At 43.1% G+C, this 17,784-nt stretch overlaps 1 protein-coding gene across 4 annotated transcripts in view; it reads right to left on the minus strand.

Annotated features, from left to right (window-relative positions):
• SPTBN1 (spectrin beta, non-erythrocytic 1) overlaps positions 1–17,784 on the minus strand; it is a 132,951-nt gene that overhangs the window by 20,593 nt on the left and 94,574 nt on the right. For all 4 annotated transcript variants that reach the window (XM_075749917.1, XM_075749916.1, XM_075749918.1 and 1 more), the window contains 11 exons: positions 17,505–17,658; positions 15,931–16,801; positions 15,646–15,783; positions 14,267–15,023; positions 13,891–14,093; positions 8,170–8,260; positions 4,098–4,244; positions 2,495–2,758; positions 1,568–1,792; positions 1,275–1,364; positions 747–1,025 (listed from right to left, as the gene is read on the minus strand). In XM_075749917.1, the coding sequence (XP_075606032.1) occupies positions 747–1,025; positions 1,275–1,364; positions 1,568–1,792; positions 2,495–2,758; positions 4,098–4,244; positions 8,170–8,260; positions 13,891–14,093; positions 14,267–15,023; positions 15,646–15,783; positions 15,931–16,801; positions 17,505–17,658 (3,219 nt within the window). The remainder of the gene's footprint in view (positions 1–746; positions 1,026–1,274; positions 1,365–1,567; positions 1,793–2,494; positions 2,759–4,097; positions 4,245–8,169; positions 8,261–13,890; positions 14,094–14,266; positions 15,024–15,645; positions 15,784–15,930; positions 16,802–17,504; positions 17,659–17,784) is intronic.

Here is a 17,784-nt window from a genome sequence, read left to right on the forward strand (position 1 = left end):
TGCCTGGAGAAATTACGATCAAAACTTTCTATGTATTGCTATGATTAAGAAAAACAACCCGCAATTCTCAGTGTTAACTGGTATTCTCAATAAGCCTTTTCATTAAAATATTTTTTACGATGTACTCTTCACATTAATATCCCTTTTTATTTGCATTGCTTAGATATAAAAAAGGAAACAAATCCTTTTTAACTGAAGACTGAACACCCATTGAATGTGTTATACTGATACAAAGCAGAGTTTTATTTTGTCAGGGCAATGAACATAGTATATTTATGTAAATAACAAATAAGATACAGCACTCTAATACCTCCTTGAAAATGAGAAGTTCACCTACTCTTTGGTATAGTCTGATGCTGTTCCAATTTCACTTCACTGGGAGTAAAAACTGATGACTAACAACATCAGGTTTCACAGACAGGTGCGTCGTGCTGTTCCCAGTGACTCAAAACTAATTGAAAACTTGACCTAAACCGGACTGTACTGGTAACTCTGACCTTAGGGCAAAGGCAGCACACAGCTGCCATCCACGGTCTGAGGATGCTTCGCTGACTCAGTGCAGCAAGGCCTATCCTCCACACTATCAGAGATGTCGTAACAGATAGAAGAGATGATCACTTGAGATTTCACAAGGGAGTTAAATTTGTTTATGGTACCATTACACTACTGACATATTAAATTATGTCACCTCCCCCCCTCTAGCTAAGCAATTAAAACCAAACTAGTGTCGCTGTGGAGCTGCTCACCTTGGCTTTCTCTTCTGACATCATGTAGAGTTCCTGCTCGCTCATCCAGGCCTCAGCCTCGGCAGCATCGAAGTAATACTGCTGTGCTCTGTGAGACTCCTCCAGGCGCTTGTGGCGTTTCTCTGTCTCCTCAATTAGGAGGTTCCACAGCTGCTGCAAGTCTGCAAGTCTCTGCTGAATTGCTTCAGCATTAGGGCTACTCTCTGTGATAATGTTTTGACTTCTCTCAAAAATGTCATCAATACGAGGCTGATGTCCTTGGATTTCTTTCTGAAGGGTCTACACAGGAGAAAAGCAGACTGATGAGACACTGCACCAAACAAGAAAGAAAGGTTAGGCAGTAAAAGGCGTGCCATCAGCTTGTGTGGGCAAACTGCAGCTGTGCCCTCTCCGAACGTGCCACCCCCACCCCGCCCCATAGCACATCACCACTGCAGCACCCATCACTGTACCCCAAGCCTTTCCTTCCTGAATTAGTCAGCACTAAGGAGAAGTAACAGGTATGGAGCTCTAACAGCACCTACTTACCTGATTTTTCTTTATTAGTAGCTGCACGGTCTGAAGGTTGTGTCCGTGATCGGTGGATGTAGCTATAGGCATCCTCTCTCCGACCCACAACTGAAAGTAAGAGAAGAGCAGCACATATGATTTCAAGCAACCCCAGATACAGCTAGGCCATCTGGTGCACAAAAGATGCAAAAAGCAGCATTACTCAAACATGCTATTGAGAGACAGGATCAAAAGGTTTCTTCCTGTGATAGCTCTGCAATAGGTGTGACATTTTCCTGTTGCCTGAGGAATAGGATTTCTTTTATACTCACAATTTCATCTTCCACATCCCGGTTGAACTGGTGGATCTCTTTGGAGGCCAGCAGGTTTGCCTTTCTTTCATTCAAAGGTTCCAACAACTCCAAAAATTTCTTTTCTACAGTAAGGCGTTTGCCATCTACTTCATCTGTACTCTTCCCTTCTTGACTTAAAGCCCGTGCCTGGCTTTGCAGCTCCTCTATCTCCTTCTTACGAACATCCATTTGATTCTCTAGCATCTAAACAGAAACATGGCAAAAAGGTCCTGAAAACCGGGGTAAAAGCAGTTGATATGACTAGGGTACGTCAATAGCGTCATAAGAAGGAAAAACAGATGCTGGTCAGTAAGGATTTACCACATTAATAAGTATTGTAGCATTCATATTGCAAGGAACAAGGCTTAAACACAGATTCACAACTGTGGCCACCTGCTGATATCCCTCAGTTATGCCTGCTTGTGCAAATGGTGAATTTGGCCAACGGCGCAGCTGAATCTCTTCTATCAGTCATTCACAAGTCACCCTGAACAACTCTGGAGCACAGCGAATTGCACACAAGAGCTTCATTGCTCCCTGCTGCCCCTGCTATTCCTTGCTGCCTTCACAGCAGGGAATCTGGGACTGAACAGCTTCGGACAAGTTTGAATCGCAGGCAGGCGGCCATGTACGGAGAGGGAAAGACCAGTGACTGGAGGACTACAGCGGGAGACAGAATAGAGATATTAATGTGGGGAAGGCAGGCAGGATAAGATAGAATTTGTATCAAGAAATTTACGGCTGTTTTGTTTCTGGGTGTGTTTCTGGTTCTTCTTAAAGATACATGAAACAACAGGAAGAAAGAAAAGCAAATAAATTCTTTCCTAAACTGAAAGGATCCCCCATCTGCTCCTTTGAGTGCAGATACCTGCTGTTTGCCCACTCTGCAACCTGCGCTCCATTTACCTGCTGCTTCTTCAACAGGATGTTGACACTGGTGAGATCTTTTCCGTAGTCGTCCGACTGAATTTGACTCTCCAAACCATTCAGCCACTTATCCAAATCAGCACAGCTCTGGGTAAAAAGCTCCGCCTTGTTTGCATCAAAGAGACGCTGAGCCTTGGTCTGGGTGGTGGATTCCAGCTCTTGCCACATTTGATGGAGACCTGTCAGCTTTTCTTTCACTACAGCTTCAGTCTCTGGTTTCTCTGCAATGAGCTGCATTCCCTCCTGCAATGCAAAGAGCAGCAAAATCGTACCTCCTCGCGAGCACTCACAGACCGTTAGTTAAATTATTCTGATTAGCAGGCACTCAGGATTCCTCATCTGCTGGCAGCATCAACCACTCATTTTCTGTCTCCAATTATCTAGTGACTTCTTCCAGAACATCAGCTCCCAGGTCCATCTGTTGCCAGGAAGAGGGTTTCTTGGCAATGGGAAGGTCAAGCAACGCCTCCTTTCTCTTCCCCACTACACACGCTCCTTGGTGGAAGCTCCAGGGACGCTGCTCAGATGGGAGTGAGGGTTATGTCAATGGGTAAAAGCAATTACCATGGGTCTAAGCTAATATCGGAGAGGACCAATCTTCCTTGGGAAGCAGGAGCCCTGTACCTAGGTGCACCAGCAGAGCACTTGGACTTCAGCTATCTTTTTGCCTTTACAAAGATTGTATTAGTTTGGGAAATATTTTCTTTACTTCTAATTACACTTCTACCTTTGCAGCTGGGTGGTGCTGACAAGGGACGAAACCTTTTCAGATGTGAATGCTACTCACAACCCAGCACATCCAGTAGCTGTGACCACCAGTAACATTAGCACAGTGATTGTCAGCTGTGGTTCCATACACAACTTTGGTACTTCGCTGCAATCTGATTTTTCAGAGGCACAGGGTGAGGATGTATTAGCATCACTAAAAAAGTACTTCCCGTACTAAGAGCAGCCTTCTAATTACACCATTAAAGGGTATTGCTATTTGCAGATCACAGAAAAGCCTCTAATGGGATACAGAGTGCCAAAGTGGGAGAGGAAATGAGCAATTAAGCTAACTTACACTGAACAGAAACCCACTGTCAGAGCTAAAGACGAGACCTCCTTAGTGTTCCAGAGCTACACGTGAGAAACCAGGAAAAAAGTACAGCTCATCACAGCATATTAAAGCCTTCAAAGTAACTTGATACAGAGCTGTGAATCTTAATGAATCACAAAACTGGCTGTACTTTACCTCATGCACTACTTTCGCACGGGGAAAGGCAGCCTTAGCATAGCCCTGAATGAATGAAAACCAGCATGGGAATCCAAATTCAGTTATTTGCCTACATTGAGTTATTTCGCAGGAAGTCCTTCTACATTATTAGCTCAAATCACAACATTAGCCCCTTTTACCCTTTAGGTATGAAAACTAGGTTATGCGTACCTCCTAACAGATAAGAAAGACTAGGCAAAATTAAATCAGCAACTTCACCAATGACTATTCTTTGAGAATGTCTTGGATAAAAAACATTTAACGTCAACGAGGAATAAAATGGGTTAGGTGGAGACACACTCAGACGTTCAGATGTTCTTTAGTTACCTTTTCAATCTTCTCCAGCCACTCTTTGTTGGATGCAAGTTCTGCCATAAACGCCTGATGCTTCAGCCATTTGCTATGCAGGTTCCTTGCCTCATCATAGGACATATCCTGGGCTGTAAGCATCTTTTCATTGATCCACAGCGAGAGCTGAAAAGGAAAAAACACAGGCATTTGTGAAATATTGCAAAGTATCAAAATGTTTCCAGATCAAGGATAAAGAAATGCCTCTACAGAAGAGTCGCACGAGATTCAGAGACTGCTTTTACTCAGCGTTCAGTTTTGTACCATTAATTCACACCACGTTTGTACCTTTTCCCCATAGCCTTCTCTCTATATAGGCTTACATAAATAAATTTATTTGTCCAATCTCCAGTACGGTTTTGGTACTCAAGACTTTCCTTTTCCCATTGTATAAAATCCAAGAAGGATTTCATTCTGATTTTCTGCAAATGGAAAGACATTGAGAACAATTTCCAGATCAACAACGGAGAAAATCAATACTTTAAAAAATAGCGTATTTGCCAAGGGCAAATGGAATGTGAAAATGTTCATAGCAGTCAGCATCAAATTTCCTCCTAGGGTGAGTCCGACTGCTTTATCTATCCCTTAGGTGTGGATAAAAAACACTTTCACGGGAATGTTTATAGAATTTGAAAAAGATTCATTTTCTGCATATTTAGAGTCGCCTACCCAAGTGGAAAATGTCAAAACAAATCTCAGCTTTGTTTCTAGAATGCCGCTTCAGTGACGCATGCCGTCCTGCCGAGGAAGCGCCCAGACAAGAAGAGTAAGAGAGCCCCGGCGAGACTTGCCAAGTCTCCACTATGTGCTCAGGATACAGGACAACAAATTCATTCAGCATTCACAGGCCTTTTTAAAATTGTCCCTTAAAAGCACTGTTAAGCTCCACAAAAGGGAAAACTTATCAGAGCAATCAAAGAAACTCCTCATCTGATCTTGCTATCAAGTCTAAAAAGAAAAATGCTCATGTTAACGAAGACCTTCTGTAGGCAGTGAAGGTTACAAGTTACAGCAGGCTACTGTGCTACTTAACAACGCTGCAATGGCTGCATTAAGGAGTACAGCATAACCTGAAATTAGTGGCCTTACTCCTGCCTTTCTGGGTAGGAGACAGCTGTTATGCTCCGCAAATCACACTGCTTGTCTTTCGTTGTCTGCTTTTACTCAGCCACGGCATTAAGTCTTCTGAGGATTTCAAAGTGCTTCCCAAGGAAAGGCAGTGTCGTCCATATTAACAGATGGGGTGAGCCGAGACACAGAGGATACGCGGTACTCAGTCAGCCAGTGTGTGGCAGGATAAAACCCTCATTTCTGACTCTCACAATGTTGTTCTGTTCCTTCTGGTAACACAGAAGTGCAAATAGAGCATTTAAAGGGTGACTGTTAAAATCTGGGTTTTGCAACCACTCTCGTCACTGGAAGTCAGTATCTTCAGTGCAAAGGTAGATTTAAAAAATAAGACAATAATTCCCTAAAACGGTGCCTCAGATTGACACTTGGAGTATTTATTTCTCCAGGAAACCATAAGTGAGTTGATAACGCCAGCAGAGTTAGCTACTGGGCTACCTCCTGTCCTTTGCACCTATAACACAAAATTCTGTTTCTGCTATCAGTTCTGTAACACTCTGCAATGAAAACCTGGCACAAACTAAGGGAAATACAGAGACAAACCCCTTGTAAATCTGGCAGAGCAACAAGGGAAGGTGAAAGAGCACCAACTGCTGCTGCACTTCCCAGACATTGCAAATACCCAAGTTGACACAGCCCATCTTGCGGCGTAAGGTTCACAGATGTCTGTGCTGCATGACAAAACCTGCCGGCACACTCCGTGAACAGGCAGAAAACTTCTGACGTGCAGAGTCTCGCCAAGTGCTTTCACTCTGGCGTCCCTAGAGAAATTAGCCCAGACAGTGCCGGGACTTGGAAGCACTTACAGGGAAGATCAGCTTTAATCTCGGCTAAGGTGAGCTGTGAAAGAGCAGGAAGTCGAAGAAAACTAAATGGCAAAATTTATCACATCTCCTCAGGACTTTCTGCTGTCACTCTTTATTTCATTCGCTCAGCAGATTTATTTAACACATTTGTGTTTATGAATGTGAGAAACAGACAAAAAAAGCAACACCCCAGGATTAACCTGAGACTGCATCTGACTACTGACTCCAAGAAAGTCTGCTGCGTTTTCCCTCGCCTGTGACCTGAAGGACAGATTTCTCATTGCTGAGCTGTTGTTACGAGCATTGTCCTGCCACCTCCTCGAGCGCCACTGACCCGGCTCACTGCCTCGCCTGTGAGTCAGAGGCAGGAAGGAGCGAGGGGCAGGAGGCCACATTTACAATAATACTTCAGCACGGGGTGACCGATGAGGAAAGTGGCTGCCCTGGGGAAGGAGCACACTGCAGAAACCACTCTTCCTTTCCTCAAGTTACAGACGGATGGGAAACCGTCCCTAAGGCAGCAGGCAGGAAGGCCGGAGGATCATTGCTAGGTGAAACGGAGACTGGCTCAAATCTGTTTTCTAACAATTCCCAGCTTCACGGTCAGCGCTAACAAAAAAGCAAAGGGCAAGGTATTCCCTTGGCTCGCTTCCACCCTGCAGGACAGCGCCGCTCCACCACACAATCCCTCCAGCCACACGAAGGTATCAGCAGGCACTTTGTAATCACGCTAATGCAAATTCCAAGTCTCATTATGGCTGTCTTCTCAGAAAACAACCATTCAATTATCATCAAGGCTAACGTCCTCTCAAAAAGGACTGGAGAAATTTGTTACATTTGGGTATTGTAAGTTCTGTCTTTCAACCGTACAGTCGAGACACCCATGCTTTAGTGGCTGGAGAGAAACAATCGAGAGGAAAGGCATTCAGGCGGCCAGACACTAGAGCTTTTATGTTTTCCTTTTTCTGTCAATGATATAGGGGGAAAAACAGATCCTAGGGAACACAATCACATTGACACAGAAGCTAGAAGAGCTCCAAAAGCCAGAGGATTTTTGTACTAGAGATGTTGCAGAGGAAGGAAGAAGCTGCTGCTAATAACAGCAGAATTTTTGCTAGTCTGTCATGTTTTTACTACCAAGGAAGGAGCAATTTAAGCGAAGTTCATGGTTAGCTTACACAATGCAGGAAAATAGACTGCATCTAGGCAACCAAGCAGTAAACATCATTTGCCCAGTTCATGATCATCATTTTGTTTGTTTCTTGAAGGAAATTTCAGCTGTGGGGCAATTCCATTCAGACACACTGCAGTGACTTCCAGTCCCTTGTAGCTGGCTATGATGTGCAGCTAATGTCCCGACTCCTGAATTTAAAAGCACAGCTTTGTCATAGTCAGCTGTTTGCAGGCCTCAGATAAGGATAGCTAGTTTTTAATACACGTCACAGGCAAGGCTCTTTAATATCTGTCAGTACTGCATGAAAGAACCTCAAAATTACTTGATTAATTCTTCGTGCTAGGAACAAGATTATTCCTAACTTTAAAATGTTGCCTCCAGTGTAAACAGTCACTAGAAAACCTGGAAAGGATTTCTTTTTTTAAATGTTATAGTACTTAACAATTTTAAACACATGCAAACTATCAGATAAATAACACATTAAAAATTATCCAGTTTAATCCTGCTCCCCTCTTATTCCTAACCTCCTATTCTTCTCACTAATGTTCTGTAGAAATCACTTGAAATCTCCTGCACCAGGCCACATGCATAGATACAGCTGTAAACAAAATTCTTAATGAGTTCAGTGCTAATCCCACCCCATTCCACATGATTAATTTATACCACAGCAGAAAATCTTCATTGCTTTTGGCAATTTTCCCTGTCTTTAGCTTAGATAACAAAAGGAAGTTCAGTTCATGAGGAAAAAACCAAACAGAATAATTTTTGCAGGGTTTTGGGCATTGGCTTGTTGGGGTTTTTTTAATTGTTTACTGCACACTAAATACTACTGGATGACTTGACTGCAAACTGCTGAGTATTCCAGACCTCATAAAATACGGCGTAAGAACATTCTTCTGCAGGATGCAGCTTTTAGCAATAAAAATGGAAGGACATAATTTACCTCTTGACAATCCTGAAGAAACTTCTGAAGATCCCTGTTATCTTTCAGTCTCATCAGAAGTTCACTGGCTGCTTCACGGTTCTTCCTATGTCTAGTAAAAAAAATAACAGAGGAGAAAAAAAAAGCTTGAAATGGGCATTTCATGCAAAACCATCACTTGTTCATTTCCGTAGCCTCCCTGGGCTACACGTATTGAATAAGCACATGGTGTGTGTCTTTTACTGCCTTTCAACCAAAGGGCATTTTTGAGGCTCAGATACGCATGCGTTATTTAATGTGCTTACTTAAGTTCAGCGTCTACTTGTTTTTGTGACCAGTTAAATACACAGGGAAAATTATGAAGTCAGCAGGGTTTCACAAGTGTTATGTACAGAATTTGGCCCACTAATTCCAAGACCACAGGAAAGTTCAGATTGTTTGCCAAAACACATAAGAAAACTATCTGCAAAATCGCAACAATAAGATTGCACGTTACGTGGCTCTTGCAAAGTGTGTGCTTGCTGCAATGCTCTTTATAATATACCTTTGCTATAGCTCAGCGCCTCCTTCTCCTGAACAAAGCTGGAGTGGTTTATATAACCTTCCAAATGCTCTGTTGAACAAACAATGCCTGCAACACACCTGTGTGTTTCTGCAAATAGAAGCTTTATGCACATTGGAACGTATTTTTCAGAGCATTTAATAGAGAGGAGAGAAGAAAAGGTTTGTCTAGAAGCCCTATTTTTAGTTCCTGTTTGCCCCTTGAAGGATGAGTCATGCTGGCAGTCCCAAAGGTCTTGATGGGCTCTTCAAATGGACATGGTGCCTGAAGAGCTGATTCCCAAGGTATCTCTTGAACGTGTTTTTAACTAATGCTTAATCTGGGGTAGTTATCCCTGTCCTTCAGTACTTTAATTATTTATGAGGTGATTTAGATGGAGGAGGCAGAGTAAAGAAGGTAATTATTTACCACTCATTGTGTTAGATTTGTTCGTATTTCACTGGGCAGGGTCTTAAAGTGAAATATTGCTGCCCTTTGTAATAACCTAAGATAAACAGGGATAGAGAGTTGGAAATTATTTTAAAGGGTGGCAATTTATAAGATGATCTCAGCACGTACTGGCAATAGCTAAATAAATCCATGCTAGTGGAAATCTCCAGAGACTCACGATACTCTAGAAGACTATAAATTACATGTCGATGACAACAACTGGATTAAGATACAGCTTTTCCTGATCTACAGTAAGTTGCCAGAGCAACTGGCACCAATTTAGTGACTCCAGAAACACAAGGAATACTTAGGTATATGTTTTACATAAAAGGAAAAGGTCTGTAGGCAAAGGAATAGGAGAAAACCCTTTATAGGGTACAAATTGCTTCTCTCTTGTCTCAACAGCTTCCTCTGAATAACCAGGCAAGCAGCACCTATATAGCTGTAGGTCAAGAAAATTGATTTACAGATCAGATGGCAAGGAAGACATATGTAACCATTAAAGCAAGAGGCTGGAGTCCAAGCCCAGGTAATCTTGAAGTTCTGACAGGTGTTATCTGAGAGAGCACAAAGGAAAGGACACACAAATTGTGCCTTAGGAAACATCTCTATAACATAGCTAACGTCATTGGGTTTGATTCCACTCTTTCTTGGCTGGTTCTTATATGCCTGGGCAAATACAGTGCATTACTCAGGTTGCTAAAATGAAGCAAGGAATTGCTTGGGTGATTTTATCATGATGATATCATAGGTTTAAGGCTAGATTACATTATAGACTCATGTATTCTGGAGAGGACACAAGTTGTGAAAATAGAGAATTTTCATGACGCTTATTTGAATAGAGTTAAGAGTAAGTAAAGAAGATCTTATGTTGAAAAAACTTCAAGTTTAAAAAACTAACAAAAATATCTCCCAGACAGTGTTGGAAATACTACCTTCAAGAACTGTGAAGGGAAACCGTGCAGAGATATCAAACAGATGATGACATACTTGGTTGGTTGGGGGTTTTTTTTGTCCTCAGCATAACAAATATGATCTTTGGCACTTAGAGCTATTTAACTGTAACAGGTTGGCTGTCCAGGATGACCTGGAGTGAGACTGAAAGATGAGTTCTGAAGAACATCAGGGCTGAACTGTAACAAGGTTTAAACTGGATACTTGAAGATGTGGTAGTAGTAGCATTTTGAGGACACGCACTGCTGCAACAGGCAGGAATTCCTGTATTTTCATCATAGAATTGCCGTTATTTTTAATGGGAATAAAGGCCCTTAAGAAGTAATTTAGTCTGTTCTGCCCCAGGCTGGCTGTATCTAAACATTATTTATTCCTTGTTCATGTTTCCCTAAAGTCTTTAAAAGCTCCAGTGACAGAGATTTTAGAATTTTCTGTGCATAATCACACCTACCACTAGAAAGCTTCTCCCACCCTCTACCACCAGTACGCCAGAAGAGCTTCAGGTAGAATAAACAGGCAGACAGACTGGAGAACAGATGTCTTTGTAATACAATTTTTCATCCAGATACTAGAAGAGCATGGTGTTCAGGTGCAGAGGCCCCAGCTGAGCCAGCCGGGCATGTCGGGGTGGTGGACAGGCTGGACTGCAGCTCTGCTCAAGGCTACAAGCACTTGGCCATCACTGGAGGGTGGAGGAAAACTCAAAGCTTACTGTTCAGCTGCTGATCGCAGTCATAGCTATTAAAACCCTGCTCTTCACACGACAGGGAAGGGCCAGAAACTCAGACCTCGTCACACTTAAGGCTGTCAATGACTGCTTCTTACTAATTTGCTAAAACTATGGAAGAGGATCCTACACTTGTACAAAAGAGTTTGCTCCGCAGACTCTAATTATTTAGAATGACTTTGAATTCATCTGCCTGTTCACATAAATAATCACACATACAACTTACACCATAGCAGTGTCTAGGGCTGCATTAAAAGGAGGCTTCCCTATGCATTTACTGAAGAGACAACCTCAGATCCAAATGCCCAAGCTAAGCCAGACCTACGTGGCAAAAGCGAGGGTAGAGAATGTACTGTAGTCAGTTAAAATACGGGGACATCTTCCTTCCGTGGCAACATTATGAAGAATCTAAAACAGGAAAATGAGATCTGTTCAGAAAAAGGAGGTGTCTGACTCAAATTAATCCAAGAGCAGAGCACCAAAATTTGCCACAAAGTTCCCATGCTGTCTCACCAGAGGCCCCTGAGAATGCTAACAATGCTGAAAACTGACAAAATCACTTGTCGTTTAACTGTAAGCCTGTGGGTTTCAAAGCCTGTGCAGGAATAATAAATCTTACATGTCATGTGAATGCAACTGCCTGCTAAGAATACTGAGACAAATGCAAGGCAGTTTTAGCTTCTTTAGTTGTTCCAGCAATCAAGAGGCACTCTCCTTTCTGAATTGGCAAGAACAAAAATTATTTCTATTCTCTGTTGAGCAGAAAGATGCACAAATACAAAAGTTGACAAAAAACAGATCCAGATCACAATCTGAGTCAGATCTGCCACTGTCTTTAAATTAAATCTCACTTGCAGAATCAGAGAGGCCATGTGTAGGTGCACAGACTAGGGTAGTCCCCTTGCACTCTTCCAAGAGAAAATGGAGGAGAAAACACTTCCCCTGTGGCTGGCAGAAACAGCAGCAGAAGTCACCAAAGCAGGGACAGCTGCACGGAGGAGACCAGTTTCTCTCCTAGCTGGAAAAGCTAGGTAGTGATAGCTTTAATCAAACCCACCCTCCCCTTCCCTCACCCTGTCTCCATGTCCTTATTCCCATTTATTATCCCCTGTGAACAGCACTAAAAGATAGTGCTGAAATGTTTAGCTCCTATTGCACAGCTCCACTCTGCTTCTGGACTCTCCTCTCCTTCCTTAGCCTGATGCCTACCATGTCTATCTAGATGGTAACCGTTTTAGGGCAGGGTCTGTCTGCTGTGCCAACGGACAGTGGAGTCTCCTCTGGAATTGCTTGAAAGCACGACTGTAAGAAACACTATTAGCAATACTAAAAACTACAAAGAGCTCCAGATGGGAAGTACGGAGCCACTGCACATATTTGTACTTGTTTGTTTTGGTCCTTTGTTATACATCCAGGTGGAGCTTGGTTGGGAGAGCAATTTTTTGTACAACCAAAGAGGCTTCCTTTGCTACCACTCCCACTACACCCAGCCCTAAGGCTTTGTTCTTGAGGCTTATCAGCCTTACAGACTCAGAGAGCAATCACACGGATTTCCTGAATAGAGTGCACCGGATGGTTTTTGCAGCGCTCTGCATAAATAGCTTTGGAATTGAGGAAACGGGTTGGAAAAAAGTGACCTTAAAAATACAGTCCCTAGGACTTGCCTGCCATTCAGAGTAGGAACTCCAGCACACGTCCCGCAGCCAGGACGGCCCAGGTGGCCAGCTGGGATGCCACAGGACAATGGGGACACAGAGGAGTAGCTGCACTGGGGGGAAACAGTCCCCAGAGCAGCACAGGCAGGGCAGCAGGAACCTCTCTGCAGAGCACAGAGGACAGAGGCTGAAGCTCTCTCCCACTCCAGCCACCTCAGAAAGGGCTGCAAGAAGCAGCTGACCATTTGCGGCAATATCCTCGGATGCCATCTGTTAATATCCCAGAAGTTGCAGAAAGAAGACACCTGACCAGAAGGCCAGGATCAAGTCCTCCGGCTTTCGTAAGTGGATGGGAAAACTTATAGCAGAGAACATTGAAAGTCAGAGACGGTGAATAAGGAAAATTCACTTCCTAGCTTTCACCTTGATTGCTTTCATATAACCTCCTCTTCCTGGCCTTTGCAGATTCTCTTTGGGATCTAGAGAGTCAAGCTGGTTAGACAGAAAAAGAAAACAAGAGGTATCCTCAGGGTTAGGTTGTCAGAGGGCTCAGAGGTCCTCAGCAAGCTCTGGGAACAGGAATATCCGCCCTTCTTGAAGCCACGAGTCACAGCTGAAGTGGGAGCATACCCAGTGGGACATGTTTGCCAAAACAGGAAAGGCACAACATTTTCTCGACTACTTCAGTTCAGTTTCCCCTTGGAGATAAAAGCATCTGGATAACTCTGAGCTTACCAGCTGTGGAAGGATGCAAGTCTGACAGAAGGGTCATCAATAACATTTGACATAAAAGTTCTGTATGAGCTTATTGCTGTGTTCTGATACTCATGATTGAAAGTGCCTTGAAAGACTCCACTATTATTCACACCAAAAGCAAAAAGAACCATGAATCATAGCTGTCAAAACCGAACATTTGATTTTCAAAGAAAAAGAAACTCTTAACGTTCTATTGCATCCATGCCACAGCAAGAGAGACAAAGCAAAAGACTTGTTCTGGGATGAAAGACACATTTGTACCAATGCTTCCTAATGTGCTTTCAGAAGGGCCAGACAAGTTGGAAAAGGCGATCAAAGCCAAGTGGGCGGGGTAGATACAATGCCAATTACACTCTTGAAGAGCCACATTCCTTCCTCAGAGGAAGGACAGGAATACATTTTTATCATTAAATCAGCTAGGAGCTAGCAGAGGAAACTTGTGGAAGCAGGTATAGCTAACTGCTATAGCTCCCACCATAATATAAAGTCTGTTAATACTCCAAGAATTATATAGCAACACCTATATAGCCAAATTCTGGGTAGTGAGCTCATTGCCATTTTCTAACATGTTACTTTGCCTTCAGATTCCGGTAAGATAATCTCTCAGAGAACAGAATTAAAGTATGAACAGCTACATTCTGCCATCATTCTGACCTTACCTGTCATCAATAGAGTCCACTTTCTCCTGGATTTTATCAGAGTTAATGTTCCCATCACTAACTAGCCTCCTGCCAGTCTCTACAACTGCATTGATCTTTTCTTCATTGGCATCCATTGTGGTCATGAAGTCCTCCTGTTTTTTAATAGCAGCTTCTGCTCCTTCCAAGGTAGTGGGCATTTCCGTGTGTGCCAAAACATACTCCTGTGATTAAAGCATAAATCAGAGAGATAAAAGTATTACACTCAGGCTATGCTGTCTGCTCCAACAACAGCTTCACCACATCTGAAAAGAAACATCTCCCAAGAACAGTTAGATGTAAAATAGAAAAACCAAATTATAGTTAAAAAAAAATAAGGTGTATCTTGACCACTTGCCTGGTTATTAAGAAATGCTTCTGCTTGCTTGGTATCTCTGAGAAACAGCTGGTAGGCATGAGACTGGGAAAGGAGATTTTGCCTGTTTTCCCACATTTTGTGAAGCTCATTCCATCCAGTGTCCAAAGCTTGTAGGCGCTGGCGTAAGAACATGTACTGAGCGTCAGTTTGACCTTGTGTCACCATCTCACCCATGTCCCGCATCTTCTGATAATCCTCCTCATAATTGTTGATTTCATTCTTAATATTCTCATGTTGAGTGAGCAGCTTCTCAGCTTCTGTCAGTGTGTTTGGCATATCTTCGGATGCAATTGCAGTCTGTGTTCTGGATAGCCAAGACTGGAAGTCATCCAGATCTCTCAGGAACTGCTGCAGCTTGCTTGCCTCTCCAAGGGACTCTTCCCGGTTCTTGAGGGTGGTCTTCATTTCTTCCCATACATCGTTGATTTCTGCCAGCCGCGAAAGGATAGCTTGTGCCTGGTCAGGGTGCTCCGATTCCAACTTTTCTGCCTCTTTTTGCAGGTCGCTTAGCTTGGCTTCAATGGCTACCAGGTCACGTTCCATGCCCGTCAGCTTCCTCTGCAGGGCCATCACTCCAGCTAGATCATTACCCAGATCCTGTGTGGATTCAATCACTTTGGTCTTTTCCCTGATCCAGGATTTGGTTTCGTTACATTCAAGATGGTAGTTCTGGATACTCAGAGCAGAGAGCAGAGCATCCTTCTTCCTGTCTACCAGTTCTCTGAACTGGCTCCATCTGAAATTTGTGAGGAGAGAAAAGCAGAGAAATTGAGATTTGTGTATAAGAAGGGAAAAGGATATGGCAACACTTCTGAGTGAGCAATTGCTCACATTAGCTTGGCAAGCCATGAAATAACCTAACTATTCATGGGTTTTTTCAGTCCTTCCCATATCATCAATAGTTTCAGCAAAACAACCATTAACCAAGCTATGGCATATATTAGAATATGACAAGTACCAAGTCCTTAAAAGTATAATTTTTCCTCAAGTGAAAAATTGCTAGTTGCTACATTAAATGTACTCTCTCGGCTTATTCTGAAGCCAAAAAAATGAGTTTACATGAAATTATGTTGGTTTCTTTTTTATCATAATAGTCATTACAGTAAATTTCCAGCTCTCAAAACAAGGTAGTGATACATTCAGGACCTGACTGAAGTCAACAGCAAAACTCCATCTGTTAATCAAATATTTGAAAGACACAGCTCTTTTTCCTTCTGAAGCTTTAAAGGCCTACCTTGAAGATACTTCAGGTAGCAGTATCGGAATATCTTAAAAAAAACCCATAGAAGAAACACAAATGACCCCACTGTACTTGTTTCAGCCAGTGTCATGTTCATGAGTGTGAGGCATTCGATTACCTTGTGTTGAGTTTATCTTGTTGTGCTTTGATCTCCTTCTCACTTGGATGGCCGCTGTGCATCAGCTGTCTAGCAATTTGGTTCACTACTGCAACACGGGATGCCTGATTGTTCATTTCTGGTTCTAAGCTTTCAAATCTGATGGAGGCGGGGGGGCGGGAAACAAACACAAAAAGATCACACAGGCATTAGAGAATCCGAGCCACAGGCAAGCTGAGAAAAGCAGCTGGTGTAAACAAACTTCTACCCACTATTCCCCAAACTTCCTGGCAACAGCATTCTCACCTGTGCTGGATCACCTCCAGGTCCTCCAGTTTCTCTGGAATCTGCATATTATTCAGCCACTTCTCCTTTTCGTCAATCCAAAGCTCACAAGCATCTGCCTCACTGAACATCTTATAAAGAGCAAGGGTATCCTGCAAGGCCTGTTTACGCAGCCGAGTCAGCTCAGCAACCTCTTTGTATCTTTCCTCTATGCCGGACAATCTGCCTTGCACATCTGGAGATCCAGCATGTTCCTGCGGTAGAGCCTTTGCTTGTTCGTGAAGCGAGTCGATGGTTGGCCGGTAGCTTGCAATCTCTTCAGCCACATCTTTGTGTTTCTTGACCAAGGACTGAGTGGAATATTCATCATGGCCAACATCATTGCTGGAGACAATTTTGAGGATGTCCAACATCCATGCATCAATGTCATCCGCGTCAGCCTGGAACTGGTGAAGGAGAGAGGCTTCCTCCAGACGCTTCTTCCTAATGGCAGATAACTGTTCCAAGTTAGCCCACTGCTCCCGGATATCCTTAATTCTTTCTCTGATTTTCTCAGACCCAAAATGCTCCTCCGCAATCATGTCTTCACCTTCTTTTATTGCCTGCTGAAAGTGACCACTACGACCACTCATTTCGTCTTCAAACGCCTTATGTTTACTCAAGAGACGGACGACACTGGTTAGGTCCTTCCCATAGTCATCAGATGACAGGATCTGTTCCTTCTCCCTGATCCAACCTTCCTCTTCAGCCATTTCCCAGAAGAACTTCCAGAGGCGCCGGGACTCCTCCAAGCGGGCCCGGCGCTCGGCTGCAAGCTGGCACAGCTCTTGGTAACAGAACTCCATGTGAGCGACGCGGTCCCTGATAACCTGCGGGTCACACGGTTTGTAACCTGTTCAGACAGAGAATGTACATTACAACTTGGACTGACTCATTTTCATCTCTACAGCTGGGGCATACACAGAGTTCTTAATTACTCTTTATTCCATTTACAAAGTTTACGTAAAAGAATTCATAGCTAGTCTCTTGAAAGTGAGTGTGAACTATTCAAGCTCCACCATACAGTAACACAGATCAGAGAATACTGTTCTTTGCATAAAGACAAAAATACCCCAAACAACCAAAAACAAAAGGAAAGATATTCATGACTGTTTTCAGTGAAACAAAATTCACTGCTCCAGATTTATACTGGCTTCATACACATAACTGCATAAAATGAACATAATTTACTCTAGCTAATGACACTGGTTTAGTGGAATTGCTTTTATTTAGCATAAATTGGGACAATATCGGACTGGGTACAATAATTTGTATTGTTTGCATTTCAAACACAGAACGGGGAATTAATCATGACTACTACAAAGTTACAGCAGCTGCTGGTTAGGAGCGTGACATTCCATGCAAAACAGAATGTCACAATGAATTCTCGAGCAGGTACCTGGACAAATTAATCATTGACACAGTGAGCAAAGAAGGAACAAATGAAGCTGGATTCTCTTATTCTGGTAACCTAACGTGCCTTGCAGAACTAATGAGGCTTATAGATAACCTCATATGTAATTAAGACAAAGAAGGACGTGTTGGTCGCTAGTTACCTTCTCCATCGGTGGCAAACTTCTGAGCAGATGCATTGACCCCTCTCACTCTCTCAGCCTGAATAGCAATGTCAGCTTCCACAAGAGCATGTTTCTGCAACAGGTCTTCAACCCCTAACAAATGTTTGCCATAGTCTTGAGACAGCAGAAGCACCTGATCAAAATGTAAAAGACAAGTAAAATGGTCTGATGGCCATAAGCTGTTTGTTTCTTAATGACTCCAGGGATTAGACTGTTCTCTGCTGTGACATTGATTTAAGTCCAGAGAAACAACAGGCCC

Source organism: Balearica regulorum, chromosome 3 (genome assembly GCF_011004875.1).
Source record: "Balearica regulorum gibbericeps isolate bBalReg1 chromosome 3, bBalReg1.pri, whole genome shotgun sequence".
Taxonomy (NCBI): domain Eukaryota; kingdom Metazoa; phylum Chordata; class Aves; order Gruiformes; family Gruidae; genus Balearica; species Balearica regulorum.